Genomic DNA, 23,228 nt, shown 5'->3' with positions numbered 1-23,228 from the left:
GCTGGGGAGGTGGGCCTCACCATGCCCAGGTACAGTCTATCTGCTTGGTGACACAGTCAACACTGCCTCCAGGATGGAATCAAAAACAAAGCGTAAGTCCTCTCAACTGCCACCAGAAAGCCCAATATGGCTAAAAGATTACGCAATTCTAGCCGGTGTTTTATATATTGCTTTATCCCACACTCCCAAAATAGGATTTTCCCTGGCATGTTGTTCGCAGCATACAGAATTTGAGAAAAGGCCTACTTATTATGACATGGGTGGATGTACTTCTTATGGAAAGAACAGAACAGAAGAAACATGTACGTCTGTCACGGGCGTCGTAAGGATTGGACCAAGGTGCAGCGGGAATGTGAATGCTCATCTTCTTTATTAAATTCGAAGAAAACAAAACACTTAATACAAAAAACCAATGACGAGAAACAGTCCTGTAAGGAACACACTACTCAAAGAACAACTACCCACAAAAACCCATGAAAAAACACCCCTTCTAAATAGGACCTTCAATTAGAGGCAACGAGGAACAGCTGCCTACAATATTTTCAAATATGGTTTCATGTGAAACCATATTTTACATGTTAACACCACCTTTTCACATGTGAGGCGGATAACATGTTTTCACCTCACGTGATTTTCAGTTTTCAGTGGAATTGCTTTTTCACGTGTGAAAAACCTTTATGTGAAAATCACATTTGCCGTTTCACATGTAAAACAACACTACATGTGAACATTTCACTTTCACATGTGGAATTGCACGTTCATGACACACGCTCACTGAGTATGCAGGCAGGGCCAAGACCAGCACCAACATTCCATCATAGAACATCGAAATCATTATTGCCACATTGGCTCTCAGAAACAGATCCTTTCAGAGAGTATACTTGAGTCTTGTCTATTGCTTGTGTGCAGACACACACACACAATCACACACACACACACACACACACACACACACACACACACACACACACACACACACACACACACACAATCACACACACACACACACACACACACACACACACACACACACAGTGATGACTAGCTTTTGTCTTTGTTCAGTTGAAGGGCATAGAAGACTCTCTCCCTCTGGTTCATGGTGCTGATCATTTATCAATCTAAATGGTCTCTGCACCGTACTATTTCAATGTGTTTTGTGTGTGGTTCATGCAGTTGAATATATCTGAGGTTTTCTGACAAACTTCAATATGTAAATGTCCAGCTGGTTGACAGTTGAATGTACTGCTGTCTTCTTATGTATTTTGCATTATGACAGAGACAGAGACGTGCTCTACGACAGAGACGTGCTCTACGACAGAGACGTGCTCCACGACAGAGACGTGCTCCACGACAGAGACGCACTCCACGACAGAGACGCGCTCCACGACAGAGACGCGCTCCACGACAGAGACGCGCTCCATGACAGACAAAGACATGCTCTATGACACTCCATGTTTCAGATGTAGCTGATACACAAGCCTATTGTGGAGTCTTACAACAGCCCATTCATTATGTACAGCGATGTAGCAGCCTTTCAAAAAACTAGACATGGATTATCTATTGGTCGATGTGGGAAAACATGAAATGGAAACCAAAGTAACCTATCAGCTTGAGGTACACTGTGTGGACGGCCTTTCCTGAACCAGCTCAGCCAACACTAACCCCAAGGTCAACCATATGAAAACCATGACTTGAATTCATGCTCATACAAACCTGCTTTTAACACTTAGGGCTAGGCCCCTTTTTTCTCAATTTCCACATGAATGACATGCCCAAAGTAAACTGCCTGTTGCTCCGGCCCTGAAGCCAGGATATGCATATAATTGGTACCATTGGAAAGAAACCACTTTGAAGTTTGTAGAAATGTTAAAATAATGTAGAAGAACATAATACAATAGATATGGTAGGAGAAAATCCAAAGAAAAACCAACCAGATTTTTTTTGTTGAAAGACCATCCTCTTAGAATGGCAAGTATAAGGTCATATTGAAAATTAGCTCCCTGGATGCAATTCCTATGGCTTCCCCATGGTGTCAGCAGTCTATGTTGAAGTGTTCAGGCTTGTAATTTCAAAAACGAATAAGAAATATAAGTTTTAGTACAGGGACACAGTCTTGGAAATTCGTGATGGTGGCGCCATGAAGACAGGATGCACATGCTAAAATTTCTATTGAACATATTTCTTTCCGTAAGAAATATTATAGATTGATTACATTTTAGGGTATCTGAGGAGTATATAGAAACGTATTCTGACTTGTTGAAACAAAGTTTGCGGTAGATTTTCAGATTCCTTTCTCTGCGTGTTGATGGCGCCAACTAAACTGACTTTTTGGGATATAAAGAAGGATTTTATCTAACAAATCAACACTACATGTTATAGCTGGGATCCTTTGGATGACAAATCAGAGGAAGATATTTATAAAGTAAGTGAATATTTAATCGCTATTTGTGAATTTCTGAAACCTGTGCCGGTGGAAAAATATTTTGATGTGGAGCACCGTCCTCAAACAATCGCATGGCATGTTTTCGCTGTAATAGCTACTGTAAACCAGACAGTGCAGTTAGATTAACAAGAATTTAAGCGTTCAACTGATATAAGACACGTTGATGATGTATTTCTTGTAAGAAGACCCATGATAATTGGAATTTGAAAATGAATTCTAATCATGTTGAACGTTGGTATTGATCATATAGAAGCTATTTTGTTTAGTATAATCATTAACCCTCCTCACCCTAAACACTACACCATATTGTTTCATGTGAAGGGAATCGCCACACCATAACTATTTATAGTCATTATTTATTGAGGAATAAACCCATAGCAGGACATGATTTTCAAACATCCTCTTTCCCCCACAACGGACATAACAATAATCAACAAGTTACAAAATGACTAAACATAACTATTAGGTTATAACAACATCACATTGACATATTTTGGTTAAATGGTCAATTGGAAAGAAACACATCCAGCTATTATTTCTGCATAAAAGGATGTATAAAAGGATTAATCAATAATTCAAGCATAAACAATAGTCACCTGAATGCTTTGAATGAATGAAAAATAAACCAACACATGATTAATAAACTGTAGTAGCTCAAATAATATGCTTCCATTCAAAAGCAGACAAACTTAGTAAGTATCTGAGTAATAAAGGACTTTTTGATGAGATATGAAAATTCAGACCAATTAATTAAACTGAAAAATACAAAAATACATAAACTCAAAATTGCATATAATGTTCTGACTACACCGTTTCAATAGAGGCTTGCTATTCCAAAAGTAGAGTAAGGCAACATTCCAGAGAAATAGAATGGAAACGTTGGTAAACAGCAACAATTGGACCATCACAAGGTTAAAGTTTTTCCTCTGGGATATTTATTTTCCTTCTATCTCTGTGGTGGATGGACCTGTGTAGGCTACAGTACTACCAGAGTACAGAGTAGTCAGTCAGAAACATACAATCTGACTATTAATAACATGACTCTGCACCCTTCTGGTTCAACACATTTGTAGAAACTGAATGGTGTTAAATGTCAACATTTCAACATTAAAACTGTAATTTATATTCACTACATTAATATAAGTAAATGAGAAAAATTAGGAAATGCACCACCCTATTACAAAGAAATAATCGTATTACAAAGACAAAATACATTTAAAAATGAACATGGTAACAAATGATTGTAAATACTAGGACACACTACTAGCATGCAGAAATCTGGTGTGTTTGTGGTAACATTCCACTCCTTGGTGCATTTATCAAGAAGGCACGCCAGCGCCTGTTCTTCCTCAGGTGGCTGAAAAGACTTGCCACCAGTTTCTACAGATGTACCATTGAGCTGCATACTGACTGGCTGTATCACCGCCTGGTACGGCAGCTGCACCCCTCTCCACAACAAGGCTCTACAGAGGGTGGTGAAGGCTGCACCGTTCATCACTGGGGGCGAACTCTGAAGCATTAAAACTGCTGAACAGCTTATCAATGACTGTCTACCTGCAATCACTGGCTGTCTACGCACACCACTCCAGACATTCCCACCCACACAGACTCACGCAAACCCACATCCATTCATTTACATGCACACACACTCACACAGTGTATCCTGTGCACGTGACGAATAAACTTATTTCTGATTTTGATTGATTATTGTCATGCCAGACTGTTTGGCATAATCTAGAGGAAAAAGAAACGCACACCTATTTAGGCGAGATGCTGGCTTGCGGAGTGGAAAACTTGAAAATAAAGGAGAGCCGCACACTCTAAGAGCTCAGATGCAAAAATGTAATGTTCAACGTTTCGACAGGCAAGCTGTCTTCATCAGGGTATATTCACAAACACTGCAGGATGACTCGTTTATATAGATTCAAAAGACACACACACACACACACACACACACAGGTGTCTGTAATCATGGCCAAGTATGGCCTAATATCATTGGTTAATTCTCAAATATTAAAATGACATACAAAGAACATTACAAAAAACAAATGAATAGCATACGATCATAGATTCAATTTAGACTACATAAGCCTACAAACAATTACAATGGAAAAGTCACAATAATCACAAGAATGGCTTCAGATCAAAGTCTACGTTGAGACCGAAGGGAGCAAGGGTCTTTAAATAAAAAATCCAGGCAGCCTCTCATTTTAACAATAAATTATCGAGGTCACCCCCTCACATGTTCGATGCCAATATAACGCAGAGATGAAATCGAGTGGTTTGCTTCCAAAAAGTGGGCCGCATCTGGGTAAGTCGAGTTTTTGGACCTAATGGTGCTACGCTGCTCTGATATACGTACTATTAATTCACACTTTGTTTTACCCACATAATTTTTCCCACAAGGACAAGTTATAAGATAAATAACTGCCTTAGTGGAGCACGTAATAACACCTTTGATTGGGATCGATTTCCCTGTTTGTGGGTGTTTGAAGGATCACCATTGCATTGAGCACAGCCATTACACATGTAATTTCCATCCAATAGGGGCGCAAATAGACATTGTTCAGGAATATCTTGGGGTGGTAAATCAGAGGGTACCAATTGGTCTCTGAGATTTCTGCCCCGCGAGAATACGACCAAGGGAAGGTCCGAAAACACATTACCGAGACTATCATCAGATTTAAGAATGTGCCAATGTTTGTGAACGATTCCCATAACTTGTTCAGAGCACTTTGAATAGCGGGTAGTTAGAGCGCAAGAATGCTTATTTTTACGAGACTGATCTTGACAAAAGGTCATGTCTCATTTTCTTTTGAATTTTCTCAATGGCAGTATTAATCTGATCATTTTTGGACCCCCTATCCTTGAATTTTCTTTGCATCTCAGCCATATTTCTGTTGTAATTTGATAGTTTTTTGCAAATTCTTTTGATTCGACAGAATTGGCTGTAGGGATAACTATTTTTCAAGGGAAGTGGGTGACAACTGTCAGCCCTCAACAAACTGTTACGATCAGTAGGTTTCCTGTAAAGATTAGTGTATAGAACATTATCTTCACACAAGATCAGAAGATCAAGAAAACTGATTTGACGTGTATCAGATTGCATAGTAAATCTCAGATGTTCAGAACAGGAGTTAAGAAAAGCATAAAATGCCTGGAGCTGTTTTGCATCACCCCTCCATAGAACAAAAATATCATCAATATACCGTTTCCAAATAATGATGTTAGGCAAGAAAATATTTTTGAGAGGATTGAAAATAGACTGTTTCTCAATGTAACCCAAATACAAATTAGCATAATTTAAAAGACTGTTTGGCATGACATGAAGTGGCAAAGATTGGAATGTTCGCACAAACACACTGGATTTCCAGTCTAACAAACTACTATAACAGACTATAGATTTCACAAGAAGCTTTCACTTTAAATCATCATAGACTTTCTGCTGTCAGTCATATCGCCCAACACTCCAATGCAGATTAAGAGCATAGTGACTGTATTATTGTGACATCCTGCTCTGGAAGAGGGACCGCTTGCTGCCCTTTGTCCAGCGGAGGACCAACCCAAGCGATCACATTCATCAGCGGGAAGCTGCTGCTGCCATTGGTAGAAGAATGGGATTAGAAATGTTACTGTAAATGTACATACTTCCCATCAAAATACATACGAATACACACAATGGGAATACACACTGAATACACACACACACAAATAAATACTATGCGAATACACACTATAGGAACAATATACTCTCCGTCCACAAAATGTATTCTGTCTGCCCTAAGTGCGGGCCGTCTATTTGAAATATTATGGTTATTTTGGGAAGCGTTGCAATTTACAGGGGCCATTCTAATGTCCCTCCATGTTTCAGGTACTCATAGTGGGAGAGCAATAATAATAAAATATATGACATTTATCAGACACTTTTATGCAAAGGGACTATATATATATTTATGAATATATTTTTACGAATAGGTGCTCCTGGGAATCAAACCCACTGCACTGAACTCTGCAACAATACCCTACAGTATTGTAGCAGGAATTATCTGGTAACTGATCTTTAAATGTATTGTATTATGTCTATAAGAGGGCAGTGATTGTTATGCAACAAAATAATTAAGAATGCTGCAATACTCCAAACACGCTGAAATTAGTTCAACTTTTGACGGACAGACAAATACTGTATTCTGTCTGTACAAGCCATGATTGCGGGCCGTCTAAATGAAATATTAGGGTTATTTTGGGAACCTTTGTAAGTTACATGGGCCATTCTAAAGTCTCTGCATGATTCAGGCACGCATAGTGTGAGAGCAAAAACGAAGGTAATATAGGACATTTAGCAAACGCTCATATCCAAAGGGACTTACAGTCACACGTGCATATATTATTACGTATGGGTGCTCCTGGGAATTTAACCCACTAACCTGTTGTTGCAAGCACCATGTTCTACCAACTGAGCTACGGGGATCAGAGGAGTTTGATCTTACCCAGGTCCTGGACAAGACGAGGTTCATGGATTTGGAGAGAAGTGTACAAGGCAGATTTCACTCTTCTTCCTCCTTTTCGTGCAGCATCAAAAACCAGTCTCATTTGCTCCTGACTAGTAGATTTACTGCAGATTATTGTGTACATTTCCTGTTGGATCATGTTCTCTGTTAACAGGTAATCTGCTACAGGCAGCGCCATCATGACCCTCTGAATGAGATCAGCCATATGTTCATCAACAAATGCTTCACCTGAGAGCTGGTTCAGTTCAGGCTCAGCACCTGAGATTCATGTCAGAAAATGGTTATATTATTAGAGCCATAATTAACTAAACCCCCCCCCCAAAAAAAAATATCTACATAACAAACCACCAAACACAATGTATCTATTTTAACAAATCAAATGAGGGTATAGAGAAAGGCTTGTGTTCCTAGCTCCAACAGTGCAGTGATATCTAACATATATCTCTACACAACAATACACACAAATCTAAAAAGTAAAAAAAAAAACAATTAAGAGATATAGACAAATTAGGATGAGCAATGTCGGAGTCCGGAGTATAAATATATACAGTTTAAATGAGACTGATCCCTTGATGCCGTACTTACAAGATCTACAAATAAAGTTAACAAACCAATTATTGATTCCTTTGTGTAACAAACAAACACATTCCATATCAGACATATAGCCATTGACAATGAGAGAGAAAACAAAACCCTACCAGGATTAGGGTTGATCGGATTGACTTGAGGTGGTTCGAAATCTGAAGATGTGGAGAAGAAAATCTCATCACATTTTAAATGAGTAAGGGGTGAGGGGTGTACAGTGTGTTGAATACAGTTTAAATGAGTAGGGGGTGAGGGGTGTACAGTGTGTTGAATACAGTTTAAATGAGTAGGGGGTTGAGGAGTGTACAGTGTGTTGAATACAGTTTAAATGAGTAGGGGTGAGGGGTGTACATTGTGTTGAATACAGTTTAAATGAGTAGGGGGTGAGGGGTGTACAGTGTGTTGAATACAGTTTAAATGAGTAGGGGGTGAGGGGTGTACAGTGTGTTGAATACAGTTTAAATAAGTAGGGGGTGAGGGGTGTACAGTGTGTTGAATACAGTTTAAATGAGTAGGGGTAAGGGGTGTACAGTGTGCTTGAATACAGTTTAAATAAGTAGGGGTGAGGGGTGTACAGTGTGATGAATACAGTTTAAATAAGTAGGGGTGAGGGGTGTACATTGTGTTGAATACAGTTTAAATGAGTAGGGGGCGAGCGGTGTACATTGTGTTGAATACAGTTTAAATGAGTAGGGGGTGAGGGGTGTACAGTGTGTTGAATACAGTTTAAATGAGTAGGGGGTGAGGGGTGTACAGTGTGTTGAATACAGTTTAAATGAGTAGGGGGTGAGGGGGTGTACAGTGTGTTGAATACAGTTTAAATGAGTAGGGGGTTGAGGAGTGTACAGTGTGTTGAAAACAGTTTAAATAAGTAGGGGGTGAGGGGTGTACATGTGTTGAATACAGTTTAAATGAGTAGGGGGTTGAGGGGTGTACAGTGTGTTGAATACAGTTTAAATGAGTAGGGGGCGAGGGGTGTACATTGTGTTGAATACATTTTAAATGAGAAGGGGGTGAGGGGTGTACAGTGTGTTGAATACAGTTTAAATGAGTAGGGGGTGAGGGGTGTACAGTGTGTTGAATACAGTTTAAATGAGTAGGGGGTGAGGGGTGTACAGTGTGTTGAATACAGTTTAAATGAGTAGGGGGTTGAGGGGTGTACAGTGTGTTGAATACAGTTTAAATAAGTAGGGGGTGAGGGGTGTACAGTGTGTTGAATACAGTTTAAATGAGTAGGGGGTGAGGGGTGTACAGTGTGTTGAATACAGTTTAAATGTGTAGGGGGATGAGGGGTGTACAGTGTGTTGAATACAGTTTAAATGAGTAGGGGGCGAGGGGTGTACATTGTGATGAATACAGTTTAAATGAGTAGGGGTGAGGGGTCTACAGTGTTGAATACAGTTTAAATAAGTAGGGGTAAGGGGTGTACAGTGTGTTGAATACAGTTTAAATGAGTAGGGGTGAGGGGTGTACAGTGTGTTGAATACAGTTTAAATGAGTAGGGGTAAGGGGTGTACAGTGTGTTGAATACAGTTTAAATAAGTAGGGGTGAGGGGTGTACAGTGTGTTGAATACAGTTTAAATGAGTAGGGGGCGAGCGGTGTACATTGTGTTGAATACATTTTAAATTAGTAGGGGGTGAGGGGTGTACAGTGTGTTGAATACAGTTTAAATGAGTAGGGGGTGAGGGGTGTACAGTGTTGAATACAGTTTAAATGAGTAGGGGGTGAGGGGTGTACAGTGTTGAATACAGTTTAAATGAGTAGGGGGTTGAGGAGTGTACAGTGTGTTGAATACAGTTTAAATAAGTAGGGGGTGAGGGGTGTACAGTGTTGAATACAGTTTAAATGAGTAGGGGTGAGGGGTGTACAGTGTGTTGAATACAGTTTAAATGTGTGGGGGGTGAGGGGTGTACAGTGTGTTGAATACAGTTTAAATGAGTAGGGGTGAGGGGTGTACAGTGTGTTGAATACAGTTTAAATGAGTAGGGGTGTACAGTGTTGAATACAGTTTAAATAAGTAGGGGGTGAGGGGTGTACAGTGTTGAATACAGTTTAAATAAGTAGGGGTGAGGGGTGTACAGTGTTGAATACAGTTTAAATAAGTAGGGGTGAGGGGTGTACAATGTGTTGAATGCAGTTTAAATGAGTAGGGGTGTACAGTGTTGAATACAGTTTAAATGAGTAGGGGGTGAGGGGTGTACGGTGTTGAATACAGTTTAAATGAGTAGGGGGTGAGGGGTGTACAGTGTTGAATACAGTTTAAATGAGTAGGGGGTTGAGGAGTGTACAGTGTGTTGAATACAGTTTAAATGAGTAGGGGTGAGGGGTGTACATTGTGTTGAATACAGTTTAAATGAGTAGGGGGTTGAGGAGTGTACAGTGTGTTGAATACAGTTTAAATGAGTAGGGGTGAGGGGTGTACAGTGTGTTGAATGCAGTTTAAATGAGTAGGGGTGTACAGTGTTGAATACAGTTTAAATGAGTAGGGGGCGAGGGGTGTACAGTGTGTTGAATTCAGTTTAAATGAGTAGGGGATGAGGGGTGTACAGTGTGTTGAATACAGTTTAAATGAGTAGGGGGCGAGGGGTGTACAGTGTGTTGAATACAGTTTAAATGAGTAGTGGGTGAGGGGTGTACAGTGTTGAATACAGTTTAAATAAGTAGGGGGTGAGGGGTGTACAGTGTGTTGAATACAGTTTAAATGAGTAGGGGTGAGGGGTGTACAGTGTGTTGAATACAGTTTAAATGAGTGGGGTAGGGGTGTACAGTGTGTTGAATACAGTTTAAATAAGTAGGGGGTGAGGGGTGTACATGTGTTGAATACAGTTTAAATGAGTAGGGGTGAGTGGTGTACAGTGTTGAATACAGTTTAAATAAGTAGGGGTAAGGGGTGTACAGTGTGTTGAATACAGTTTAAATGAGTAGGGGTGAGGGGTGTACATTGTGTTGAATACAGTTTAAATGAGTAGGGGGTTGAGGGGTGTACAGTGTGTTGAATACAGTTTAAATGAGTAGGGGGTGAGGGGTGTACAGTGTGTTGAATACAGTTTAAATGAGTAGGGGGTGAGGGGTGTACAGTGTTGAATACAGTTTAAATGAGTAGGGGGTGAGGGGTGTACAGTGTGTTGAATACAGTTTAAATGAGTAGGGGGTGAGGGGTGTACAGTGTGTTGAATACAGTTTAAATGAGTAGGGGGCGAGGGGTGTACAGTGTGTTGAATACAGTTTAAATGAGTAGGGGTGGGGGTGACAGTGTGTGAATACAGTTTAAATGAGTAGGGGGCGAGGGGTGTACAGTGTGTTAAATACAGTTTAAATGAGTAGGGGGTGAGGGGTGTACAGTGTTGAATACAGTTTAAATGAGTAGGGGGTGAGGGGTGTACAGTGTTGAATACAGTTTAAATGAGTAGGGGGTTGAGGAGTGTACAGTGTGTTGAATACAGTTTAAATGAGTAGGGGTGAGGGGTGTACAGTGTTGAATACAGTTTAAATGAGTAGGGGGTGAGGGGTGTACATTGTGTTGAATACAGTTTAAATGAGTAGGGGGTGAGGGGTGTACAGTGTGTTGAATACAGTTTAAATGAGTAGGGGGTGAGGGGTGTACAGTGTGTTGAATACAGTTTAAATGAGTAGGGGTGAGGGGTGTACATTGTGTTGAATACAGTTTAAATGAGTAGGGGGTTGAGGAGTGTACAGTGTGTTGAATACAGTTTAAATGAGTAGGGGTGAGGGGTGTACAGTGTGTTGAATGCAGTTTAAATGAGTAGGGGTGTACAGTGTTGAATACAGTTTAAATGAGTAGGGGGCGAGGGGTGTACAGTGTGTTGAATTCAGTTTAAATGAGTAGGGGATGAGGGGTGTACAGTGTGTTGAATACAGTTTAAATGAGTAGGGGGCGAGGGGTGTACAGTGTGTTAAATACAGTTTAAATGAATAGTGGGTGAGGGGTGTACAGTGTTGTATACAGTTTAAATTAGTAGGGGGTGAGGGGTGTACAGTGTGTTGAATACAGTTTAAATGAGTAGGGGTGAGGGGTGTACAGTGTGTTGAATACAGTTTAAATGAGTAGGGGTGTACAGTGTTGAATACAGTTTAAATAAGTAGGGGGTGAGGGGTGTACAGTGTTGAATACAGATTAAATAAGTAGGGGTGAGTGGTGTACAGTGTTGAATACAGTTTAAATAAGTAGGGGTAAGGGGTGTGCAGTGTGTTGAATACAGTTTAAATGAGTAGGGGGTTAAGGGGTGTACAGTGTTGTATACAGTTTAAATGAGTAGGGGGTGAGGGGTGTACAGTGTGTTGAATACAGTTTAAATGAGTAGGGGTGAGGGGTGTACAGTGTGTTGAATACAGTTTAAATGTGTGAGGGGTGTACAGTGTAATAACAAACTGGCATTTCATCTAACCTTTTGGAATTAGACACTCCCACACTCTTTGGTCGTTACTTCCTCTGTCTAAAAGACTCAGTCTGATGTTCTCTGCACCCGACATGCAGTCTAAAAACACCTGAAATGTGGGGTGGAAGTTTGGGCTATAGTCATAGTCAAACTGTCCACTCTGAAACACAAAATGAAAAAGAATATTAGCCAAATATAGAGAGTAACAGAGAGATTGAGATACTGTAGCTGGTCATATAACACAACGTTTTTTCCTGTGGGAACTTCATGGTGTCAGGTACATGCACATAAAAACCACACATCATACCCAACACCACAAACCAGTAGTAGCACATTACAAAGGAATACTTATATAGGAATATATGGTTGTATGTGATGGCCATGCTTACTTTTGTCTTTGTGCTAGAATTTGCCACCAGCTTACAGCAGAGACCATATTTTCCTCTAGGAGTCAATGTGCACTTGGAGCTGGATTGAATGAAAGTACTCCCTTTCTGTTGATGTTCTACCTTCAAAGATAATAGGTGCATTACTTCAGGGCAAACTGAAACCTTCACACTAACAGAAATCAAGTAATGGCTACTACAGTGCCTTCAGAAAGTATTCATACCCCTTGATTTATTCCACATTTTGTTGTGTTAAAGCTTGAATTCCAAATGATTTTCCTTTACTCACCCAACTACACACAATACCCGACAATGACAAAGTAAAAACATGTTTTTAGAAATGTATTGAAAATTAAATAAATATTTAATATTTAAATATTAAATTAAATATCTAATTTGCATAGGTATTAACACCCCTGAGTCAATACATGTTAGAATAACCTTTGGCTATGAGTCTTTCTGGGTATGTTTCTAAGAGCATTGCACACCTGGATTGTTTTTTTTTTTTACATATTTAACTAGGCAGGTCAGTTAAGAACAAATTCAATGACGGTCTACCCGGCCAAACCCAGACGGCGCTGGGCCAATTGTGTGCCGCCCTATGGGACTCCCAATGTGATGCAGCCTGGATTCGAACCAGGTACTGCAGTGATGCCTTATTCTTAAAACCTGTTGGGGATAGGGGGCAGTATTGAGAATTTTGAAAAAAATATGTGCCCTTTTTTAACTGCCTCCTACACCAACTCAGAAGCTAGGATATGCATAGTATTAACAGATTTGGATAGGAAACACTCTGAATTTTCTAAAACTGTTTGAATGGTGTCTGTAAGTATAACAAAACTCATATGGCAGGCAAAAACCTGAGAAAAATACAACCAGGAAATGAGAATTTTGTGGCTGTACTATTTTCGAGTCATTGCTAATAGATCACACAGTGACAAAGGATTCATTTCGCACTTCCTACGGCTTCCACTAGATGTCAACGATCTTTATAAAGTTGTTTGAAGCGTCTATGATGAACAGAGACCGGATGACAACGAAGAGAAGTTGATGTCCCTGGGATGTCATCACTTCATTATTGCAAGCACCTGCGCATGCATGTGAGGCGAGACATTTTTCAAAAACGGTTTTCAAGACACAGGAGAGGTCGGGTTGAAATATTACTGATGTTTCACGTTAAAAATGGCCCTAAAGATTGATGCTAAACAACGTTTGACATGTTTGAACGAACGTAAATAGATTTGTTTTTTTACTTTTCGTTGTGACTTTCCCCCCCCCCCGCCCTACTTTTGAGGAGCCTACTGAACGCCTAACAACATGGAACAATTTGGAGTTATTTGGACATAAATAATGAACTTTGTCAAAAGAAACCACATTTGTTGTGGACCTGGGATTCCTGGAAGTGCCTTCTGATGGAGATAATCAAAGGTAAGGGATTATTAACAATAGTATTATTGATATTAGATGGTGCTAACCTGTATATCCTAGCCTATTGTTCTTAGCATGTTCTTAGCATAGGACCCCGTTTATTGCAAAGTGTGATTTCCCAGTAAAGTTATTTTGAAATCTCGCAATGCGGTAGCATTTACGAGATGTTAATCTATAATTCTTTGAATGACAATATTATAATTTACCAATGTTTTCGAATAGTAATTTTGTAAATTGTAACGTTGATTCACCGGAAGCATTTGAGGGAAAAAAAATTCTGCCACTGTAAAATGCTGTTTTTGGATATAAATATGAACTTGATGGAACAAAAATGCATGTATTGTATAACATAATGTCCTAGGAGTGTCATCTGATGAAGATTGTCAAAGGTTAGTGCATCATTTTAGCTGGTTTTCTGCTTTTGGTGACGCCTGTCCTTGAATTGAAAATGGATGTTTGTACTTTTTTGGCTATGTACTGTCTTAACATAATCTAACTTTATGCTTTCGCCGAAAAGCCTCTTTGAAAATCGAACAATGTGGTTAGATTAAGGAGATGTTTATATTTTAAATGGTGTAAAATAGTTGATTGTTTGAGAAATTGAAATTATTAGATTTTTGATGTTTTGAATTTCCCGCCTTGCTAGCAATCCCAACTGGGGGATTAAGGCTAGCCCTAGCCCCAACAGGTTAAATAAATTATTCCATCTCTGTCAACATGGTTGTGATTTTTGCTACCTAGTCATTTTCAAGTTTTGCCATAGTTTTTCAAGTGGATTTATGTCAAATCTGTACCTAGGCCACTGAGGAACATTCAATGTTGTCTTAGTAGGCAACTCCAGTGTATATTTGGCTTTGTGTTTTAGGTTATTGTCCTGCTAAAAAGTACATTTGTCTCCCAGTGTCTGTTGGAAAGCAGACTGAACCTGGTTTTCCTGTAGGATTTTGCCTGTGCTTCACTCTATTCAGTTTCTCCCTAGTCCTTGCCGATGACAATTAATTACAGATAATTATAAGCGTGGGATACAGAGATAATGTAGTCATTCAAAATCATGGTAAACACTATTATTGCACACAGAGTGAGTCCATGCAACTTATTATGTGACTTGTTTAGCATATTTTTACTCCTGAACTTATTTAGGCTTGCCATAACAAAGGGGTTGAATACTTATTGACTCAAGACATCTCAGCTTTTCATTGATAATTCATTTGTAAAAAATAAAAATAAATAATAATACATCATTCTACTTTGACATTATGGGGTATTATGTGTAGGCCAGTGACACAAAAGCTCAATTTAATCCATTTTCAATTTAGGCTGTAACAACAAAACGTAAAAAAATGGCATGGGGTGTGAGTCCTTTCTGAAGGCACTGTAGCTTGACTTATTCAGTCTCCCAAAAAGCTCTTGCAGTGTGCAGAATGAATTTATTGATACTGTAAATATTACCTCACAAAGTGGCACATTCTTGGGCAACAACATAACATTCAGTATGCGCTTCTGGGGTCTGTTCCATTGTGGTCGGAAGAACAGCAGCACCTGGCTTCGGACTGGGAGGAAGGAGAACCAATTTCTGATGAGGCCAAAGAGGGAGAGGTGTGTGATGGTTACAATCACGTGTGTAGCAGTCGTCTTGAGTGGCTGAACAATCTCCATGTTGCCATCAGTAACATGGGCCACGGACAAATTGTCATCCTTCTCTGCAGAATAAGAACAATGCTTTAATTGACTGTAAATAATGCTTTAATTTACTGTAAGTCTCATCCAAAGTATGTATTATTATTGAATGTATTATTCAGTGGTATTGTCATGTCATACCCATTTTATTATTGTATTATTAGAAATGATGCATCACTTACCATCACACATACAGTGTGGGAGATGCAGTTGGCGGACACACTGCTGAGGACAGTCAATGCTGAATAGGGGTCCTGCTGGTGTCATGGAGCCCAGGAGGCTGCTGTCCCATTGAGTCATCATGTAAATCATATCTCCCTTCCCTTCCATGAGAAACACCAGTCCAGTGGAACTGCACTGGAAAAGACCTGCCTTGGGGCATTGGAGCCTGCGAGGCAGATGAAGGGCAAATGTGACAGTTGTAAACTAATTTTATAAATCAAAAGTGTCAAGCACTCTTGACATAATGTCTTTGTAGATTTTGTGTGGAACTGATTAGTGGTAAACATGACCATAGGAAAAGGCCAAGATAAAGTAGTGGAAGTTTCAGTGATCAACAGTTACCTATATGTAGGCTTGCGGTTATGTGTTGTAAGTTCTTTGTCAATCTCAGGAGTTAACATTGTTACATTTGGTGACACCTGTAACAGAAAAAGGAAGACCAGGCAACCATAGTACATGGGATCAAACACTCCCAGACTGAATTATTGTTGAGATGTGGTTAATCAACTCCCCACAAACATACCTGCACACACTTCCTACCATTCCCAGACTGTGACTCAAATGTGGTAGTTTTTGTGTGTAAATCCAATCTTGGAGTGAATTGTACTGTACTAGAGCAACCCATCAGTTTCTCATAGTACATCTTCATCTTGTTGTACTCCACAGTGACATCATCTGCATAAGAGAAAGGATTCAGGACAAGCATCAACTTTTAAAGGGGAAGTTCAGGATTTTAGAACTTGATGTTAGATAGTGGCCAAATCACCTAAAATGAACTAAAAATGAACTCTGTATTTGGTTCGATATGTAAAACATTGGGGGGGGGGGGGGGGGGGGGGGGGTGTAGATCAGCTTTAATATTGGGGATAGATTGTAGCTTCCATCAATGCAATTGTCTGCATCCTTTCCAATCCCCCATATATTTTGGGGGGTAAAAAATAAATAAAATATACACACCACACCACACCGTCTCTTTGAAATATATTTTCCTTTATTATTTCCAACAAACCCTACCACCCCTCCCCTAATTGGAGTAAACTAATAAACAACAACATTTAGTCTTCTATTTCCAGCTTATACGGTACACACTATATACATTTTATGGGCACAATCTATTTTACAATAGTTATATTTTGTTTGTTTTTAGTCCTGGCCTTCCTTTAACCTCCACCTCTCCCATCTATTTCTGATGTCCATCCAGTTTGATTTCTATTTGCCATATAAATTTAACTGTGCTATTTCACAAAAGTTCTGAACCTATGTACATTTTACAGACACAGTATATTGTACATTTGTTATCTTGTTGTTATTAGTCCCACCCTTCAGCTCCACTCAACCCCTCCCATCTATCTCTTAACACCATCCATATTGGATTTCTATGTGTCATATGTTTTTCAACTGTGCTGTGATGGTTTGATGTTGCTTAAAGGTGTTTTGGCCATTTAAGACAACAAAACATGCTCAAATGTCTCCATCAATTCTATTGATTGTTAGCTTGTGGTGGATAAAGTTAGCTGATGTTTGTAGTGGCTGTTTAAAGAAATCTTTAACATATTATTTTACCTTTTCACGAGTGAGTTCCAAATATCTCTAATGGTTGCCCAGGTGTGAGTTTTTTTATGTGTGTGATGTCAGAATGCACTCACTTTTCCAACATGTGATTGTTATGCCCTCAACACAAGGCACGCTGCCTGCTAATTATCTATTGGCTATGTTTCAACTTGTACATATTTTTTATAAAGATGTATTTTCTAACAACAGTTTGAATTGAGGTGTGTTCCGCCTCCTTATTAATTCACGAAGAAGTAGCCCATATCACTGTTGCGGACAATTTATGTTTGAGGCTTTACTGAACCGTACAAACTTCTCTCTTCGATGAGAGCCCAAGCACTTCCCCAATGTTTCCGCAGATCAAGTATGCAGACATTTGTGCATCTCTAGTCAGAACAGGCCTTGCACAAACTTTCCCCCCCGGCACATTTTTTTGTCTGGCGCCCGCATTGTCTTCATTGTTATTTTCCTTACATTGTTGTTTTCCTTACAGTTGTGTGCGTTCCTATCAAAGTAAGTGCCTCATTTTCTTTATATTGTGTTTTCATTTCTACTGTAGCATACTGTATGTATGCATGGAGCATCATGTATTAACAAATAATGCATTTAGATTCTTGCATAGATTTTAATGGACAACAAAATACTTTTTTGAAGGTTGTACTGTTTATGCTAATGCTAAGCTTTTTGCCAGCTATGTGTGGCTCCATGTTTGTTGACATCATACATTGCATTCTGGTTGTCACGTAAGGGTCCGTCAGACCAAAGATGTTATAACAAAACGAGGTTAAGGGACAGTTCATTTGACTGAGTTATGGTGCTTTCAAGACAACAGGGAACTCTGAAAAATACAGGGTCAAATCATGACGTCAGTGATCTTCAGGTAGGAAAGTCAGAGCTCTAGAAGAAGGCCCGAGTTAGAAATCGGAGTTGGATGACCCTTCAAAACTATTTTTCATTTGGTCCGTTTCATTTACCTGGGAGAAACGAGCTGTTGGGGGTCTTGAGTGAGAGATCCATGGATTCTTGTAGTTTACACTTCAGCTGCATCACGATGTGATCCTAATGTAGGACAGAAATGATTATTTAGTCCACTCTCACATTAACTGATAATTGTACTTTACCACAACCAGGTCTAAATGCTGTGCACCAGGTGTTTATAAATTAGGTTCTTCTTGAGTGTATTTTGGTTTGATTTGAAGCCGCAAATATCTAAATTCAGCAAGTGCAAACATATTTGCTATGGTGACCTGTGGAAACATGCAGATCCCAAGAGAAGTACTAACCTAAACTCATCTGAAAATGCACCCCTAACCTGCTGTGTGAAAGATTGACAATAGCAACAACACTTGGGTACATAGATAATATACTATGTTTACCATTAGCCAATATCAATCCATCTGCTCTGTAACGTGAAGGGTTGTTACATATACAGACATTACACAACTGAATTTAATTTGAACGGTAACATACATGCCAAATGCTGCTATTCAAGGTGACAGCACTCCTACTGCCTTTTTAAATGCACTTTTGGGACAGAACCCTATGTACATACTGTTTTATCCAAGCAATATCGAAACTTGAAAAATGTAGATGTGGAGTGGCCCTTCTCGCTATTGAGACTGGTCGATACAAAACACTCCCCTAGATAAACGTGTATATACTTTTGCAACAATGATTCCATTGAAAATTAACGTCATGCCTTGCTTTGTTGTGGGTTATTCAACGAAATTAGGGTTGAACTTTTTTGTCAGCTGTCCAACCAAAATTAACATTTTATCAGTCTTAATGAAAATAATACATTATGTGACATTTTATCAGGTAACAATAATGTAAATGACTGAGCCAAAGCCTGCCACCCTATCCTCCAACTAATATATTATTTTTTGTGCGTAATTGTCCTTTATCAACTGTACATTTTTATGCATACGTGTATAGATGATGCAATTCATTGTAGATGATGCCTGTACCAAGTTTGACAATGATTGTTTTTAGTGTCTCAAAACTAAATTTGAGTGAAACACAATGTGATAAAAACAAATCTGTATTTTGTAGTATTGTATCATTGTGGAGTGCCACTTTAATACATGTTTCTAACTATACTGTATAATGTGTCCAAAGCTTGTATCAGCTAACTTACTGCATACTGCATTTCAACACATTTTGCTATGATGCAGAGAGAAAAATGTGCGGTTTTAAAGCTAATTTCATGCAATTCTACACTTTTTGCCATGGGACAGAGGAAAACGTGTTGTTTTATAACTCAGCTCATGCTGATGATCACATTTTTCCATGTGGATGATATATATTTGTGCTAATTTCCTGCTATTCTACACATTTTGCCATGAAGCTGATAGAAGATTTAACAGTTTCAAGGCAAATTTCCAGCAATTCTACACATTTTGCTATCATATGCTATCCGGCCCTGAATGTGTCAAACCTTTAGGTTGATTAAACAACCCAGCATATCTTCCTTGGCCTTATGGAAAATGTTGTTATTCTTCATGTGATGATGTAGCTCATCTTTCATCCTTTTCAGAGAATCTTTTCCTGTATGCTCTGATGCCCCTAAAACACAGTCATCATATTGTTTCCATAACCATTGTACGACTTCATATGCTATTAACACTGCACATTCTACATACAGAGCATTCGGAAAGTATTCAGACCCCTTGACCTTTTCCACATTTTGTTACGATAAAGCCTTATTCTAAAATTGATGAAATTGTTTTTTTCCCCCTCATCAATCTACACACAATACCCCATAATGACAAAGCAAAAACAGGGTTTTAGGTATTTTTGCTAATATATAAAAAATGAAAACTTAAATACCACATTATCATAAGTATTCAGAACCTTTACTCAGTAATTTGTTGAAGCACCTTTGGCAGGGATTACAGCCACAAGTCTTCTTGGGTATGACGCTACAAGCTTGGCACAACTCTATTTGGGGAGTTTCTCCCATTCTTCTCTGCAGATCCTCTCAAGCTCTGTCAGGTTGGATTGAGATCGTCGCTGCATAGCTTTTTTCAGGTCTCTCTGGAGATGATCGATTGGGTTAAAGTCCGGGCTCTGGCTGGGCCACTCAAGGACATTCAGAGACTTATCCCCAAGCCACTCCTGCATTTTCTTGGCTGTGTGCTTAGTGTCGTTGTCCTGTTGGAAGGTGAACCTTCACCCCAGTCTGAGGTCCAGAGTGTTATGGAGAAGGTTTTCATTAAGGATCTCTCTGTACTTTTCTCTGTTCATCTTTCCCTCGATCCTGACTAGTCTCCCAGTCCCTGCCGCTGAAAAACATCCCCACAGCATAATGCTGCCACCACCGTGCTTCACCGTACGGGTGGTGCCTGGTTTCCTCCAGACGTGACGCTTGGCATTCAGGCCATAGAGTTCAATCTTGGTTTCATCAGACCAGAGAATCTTGTTTCTCATGGTCTGAGAGTCCTTTAGGTGCCTTTTGGCAAACTCCAAGCGGGCTGTCATGTGCCTTTAACTGAGGACTGGCTTCCGTCTGGCAACTATACCATAAAGGACTGACTGGTGGAGTGCTGCAGAGATGGTTGTCCTTCTGGAAGGTTCTCCCATCTCCACAGAGGAACTCTGGAGCTCTTGTAGAGTGACCATCAGGTTCTTGGTCACCTCCATGACCAAGGCCCTTCTACCACAATTGGTCAGTTTTGCTGAGCAGACAGCTCTAGGAAGCGTGTTGGTGATTTCAAAATTCTTAAATTTAAGAATGATGAAGTCCACTGTTTTCTTGGGGACCATCAATGCTGCAGGCATTTTTGGTACCCTTCCCCAGATCTGTGCCTTGACACACTCCTGTCTCGGAGGTCTTCGGACCATTGCTTCGACCTCATGGCTTGGTTTTTGCTCTGACATGCCATGTCATCGATGGGACTTTATATATAGTCCCTTTCCAAATCATGTCCAATCAATTGAATTTACACAGGTTGACTCCAATTAAGTTGTACAAACATCTCCTAGGATGATCAATGGAAACAGGATGAACCTAAGCTCAATTTCGAGTCTGGTATCAAAGGGTCTGAATAATTATGTAAGGTATTTCTGTTTTTGCTCTATCATCATGGGGTATCGTGTGTAGATTGATGAGGGACATGCTTTTATTTAATATATATTTAGAATGTTAATATATATTTAGAATGAGGCTGTAATGTAACAAAATGTGGAAAATGGGAAGGGGTCTGAATACTTTCCGAATGCACTGTACAGTATGTTTGAAAACTTGTTACTTCACAAATATCATTATCATTTTCATGACTAGGTCACAACACTTTATCTCAGATAATACACTGCTCAAAAAAATAAAGGGAACACTTAAACAACAAAATGTAACTCCAAGTCAATCACACTTCTGTGAAATCAAACTGTCCACTTAGGAAGCAACACTGATTGACAATACATTTCACATGCTGTTGTGCAAATGGAATAGACAACAGGTGGAAATGATAGGCAATTAGCAAGACACCCCCAATAAAGGAGTGGTTCGGCAGGTGGTGACCACAGACCACTTCTCAGTTCTTATGCTTCCTGGCTGATGTTTTGGTCTCTTTTGAATGCTGGCGGTGCTTTCACTCTAGTGGTAGCATGAGACGGAGTCTACAACCCACACAAGTGGCTCAGGTAGTGCAGCTCATTCAGGATGGCACATCAATGCGAGCTGTGGCAAGAAGGTTGCTGTGTCTGTCAGCGTAGTGTCCAGAGCATGGAGGCGCTACCAGGAGACAGGCCAGTACATCAGGAGATGTGGAGGAGGCCGTAGGAGGGCAACAACCCAGCAGCAGGACCGCTACCTCCGCCTTTGTGCAAGGAGAAGCAGGAGAAGCACTGACAGAGCCCTGCAAAATGACCTCCAGCAGGCCACAAATGTGCATGTGTCTGCTCAAACGGTCAGAAACAGACTCCATGAGGGTGGTATGAGGGCCCGACGTCCACAGGTGGGGGTTGTGCTTACAGCCCAACACCATGCAGGACGTTTGGCATTTGCCAGAGAACACCAAGATTGGCAAATTCGCCACTGGCGCCCTGTGCTCTTCACAGATGAAAGCAGGTTCACACTGAGCACGTGACAGACGTGACAGAGTCTGGAGACGCCGTGGAGAACGTTCTACTGCCTGCAACATCCTCCAGCATGACCGGTTTGGCGGAGGGTCAGTCATGGTGTGGGGTGGCATTTCTTTGGGGGGCCACACAGCCCTCCATGTGCTCGCCAGAGGTAGCCTGACTGCCATTAGGTACCGAGATGAGATCCTCAGACCCCTTGTGAGACCATATGCTGGTGCGGTTGGCCCTGGGTTCCTCCTAATGCAAGACAATGCTAGACCTCATGTGGCTGGAGTGTGTCAGCAGTTCCTGCAAGAGGAAGGCATTGATGCTATGGACTGGCCCGCCCGTTCCCCAGACCTGAATCCAATTGAGCACATCTGGGACATCATGTCTCGCTTCATCCACCAATGCCACGTTGCACCACAGACTGTCCAGGAATTGGCGGATGCTTTAGTCCAGGTCTGGGAGGAGATCCCTCAGGAGACCATCCGTCACCTCATCAGGAGCATGCCCAGGCATTGTAGGGAGGTCATACAGGCACGTGGAGGCAACACACACTACTGAGCCTCATTTTGACTTGTTTTAAGGACATTACATCAAAGTTGGATCAGCCTGTAGTGTGTTTTTCCACTTTAATTTTGAGTGTGACTCCAAATCCAGACCTCCATGGGTTGATAAATTGGATTTCCATTGATCATTTTTGTGTGATTTTGTTGTCAGCACATTCAACTATGTAAAGAAAAAAGTATTTAATAAGATTATTTCATTCATTCAGATCTAGGATGTGTTATTTTAGTGGTCCCTTTATTTTTTTGAGCAGTATACATGTTCATTTCAAGACTAACTTATATAGCATTGATGCATGGAGTCCTTGATTGACTCGGTTAGAGTGGAGTACATTTTTTTCTTTTTCTCACGGAGGTCACAATTTAGTTTTGCCTTCAACTCAGTTTCCTTTCAGATAG

The 23,228-nt window shown here is 40.2% G+C and overlaps 1 protein-coding gene across 1 annotated transcript; it reads right to left on the bottom strand.

Moving 5' to 3' along the window:
- Positions 1-2,783: 2,783 nt before the first annotated feature.
- Positions 2,784-22,003, bottom strand: LOC106606552 (NACHT, LRR and PYD domains-containing protein 1b allele 3). Its single transcript, XM_082976366.1, has 8 exons — positions 18,174-22,003; positions 16,172-16,323; positions 15,991-16,067; positions 15,609-15,814; positions 15,199-15,449; positions 12,325-12,444; positions 11,945-12,095; positions 2,784-7,691 (listed from the first exon to the last, which is right to left on the bottom strand). The coding sequence occupies exons 1-8, from the start codon at positions 18,244-18,246 to the stop codon at positions 7,459-7,461; spliced, it is 1,263 nt and encodes a 420-aa protein (XP_082832492.1). The 5' UTR covers positions 18,247-22,003; the 3' UTR covers positions 2,784-7,458.
- Positions 22,004-23,228: the final 1,225 nt, after the last annotated feature.

The sequence above is a fragment of the Salmo salar genome, chromosome 06 (assembly GCF_965601325.2).
Source record: "Salmo salar chromosome 06, fSalSal1, whole genome shotgun sequence".
Classification (NCBI taxonomy): Eukaryota; Metazoa; Chordata; class Actinopteri; order Salmoniformes; family Salmonidae; genus Salmo; species Salmo salar.
Note: the sequence above shows the minus strand (reverse complement) of the source record. Positions and strands in the feature narration are given on the sequence as shown.

Bases quoted from the DNA above. Each gene is read 5' to 3' on its own strand.
- LOC106606552 (XM_082976366.1), bottom strand. From the start codon at position 18,246: ATGCAGCTGAAGTGTAAACTACAAGAATCCATGGATCTCTCACTCAAG. The intron at 16,068-16,171 runs GTATGTTTGTGG...TTTCTGTTACAG, and splicing joins ATGGTAGGAAGTGTGTGCAG to GTGTCACCAAATGTAACAAT. The intron at 15,450-15,608 runs GTAAGTGATGCA...CTTATTCTGCAG, and splicing joins CCCACACTGTATGTGTGATG to AGAAGGATGACAATTTGTCC.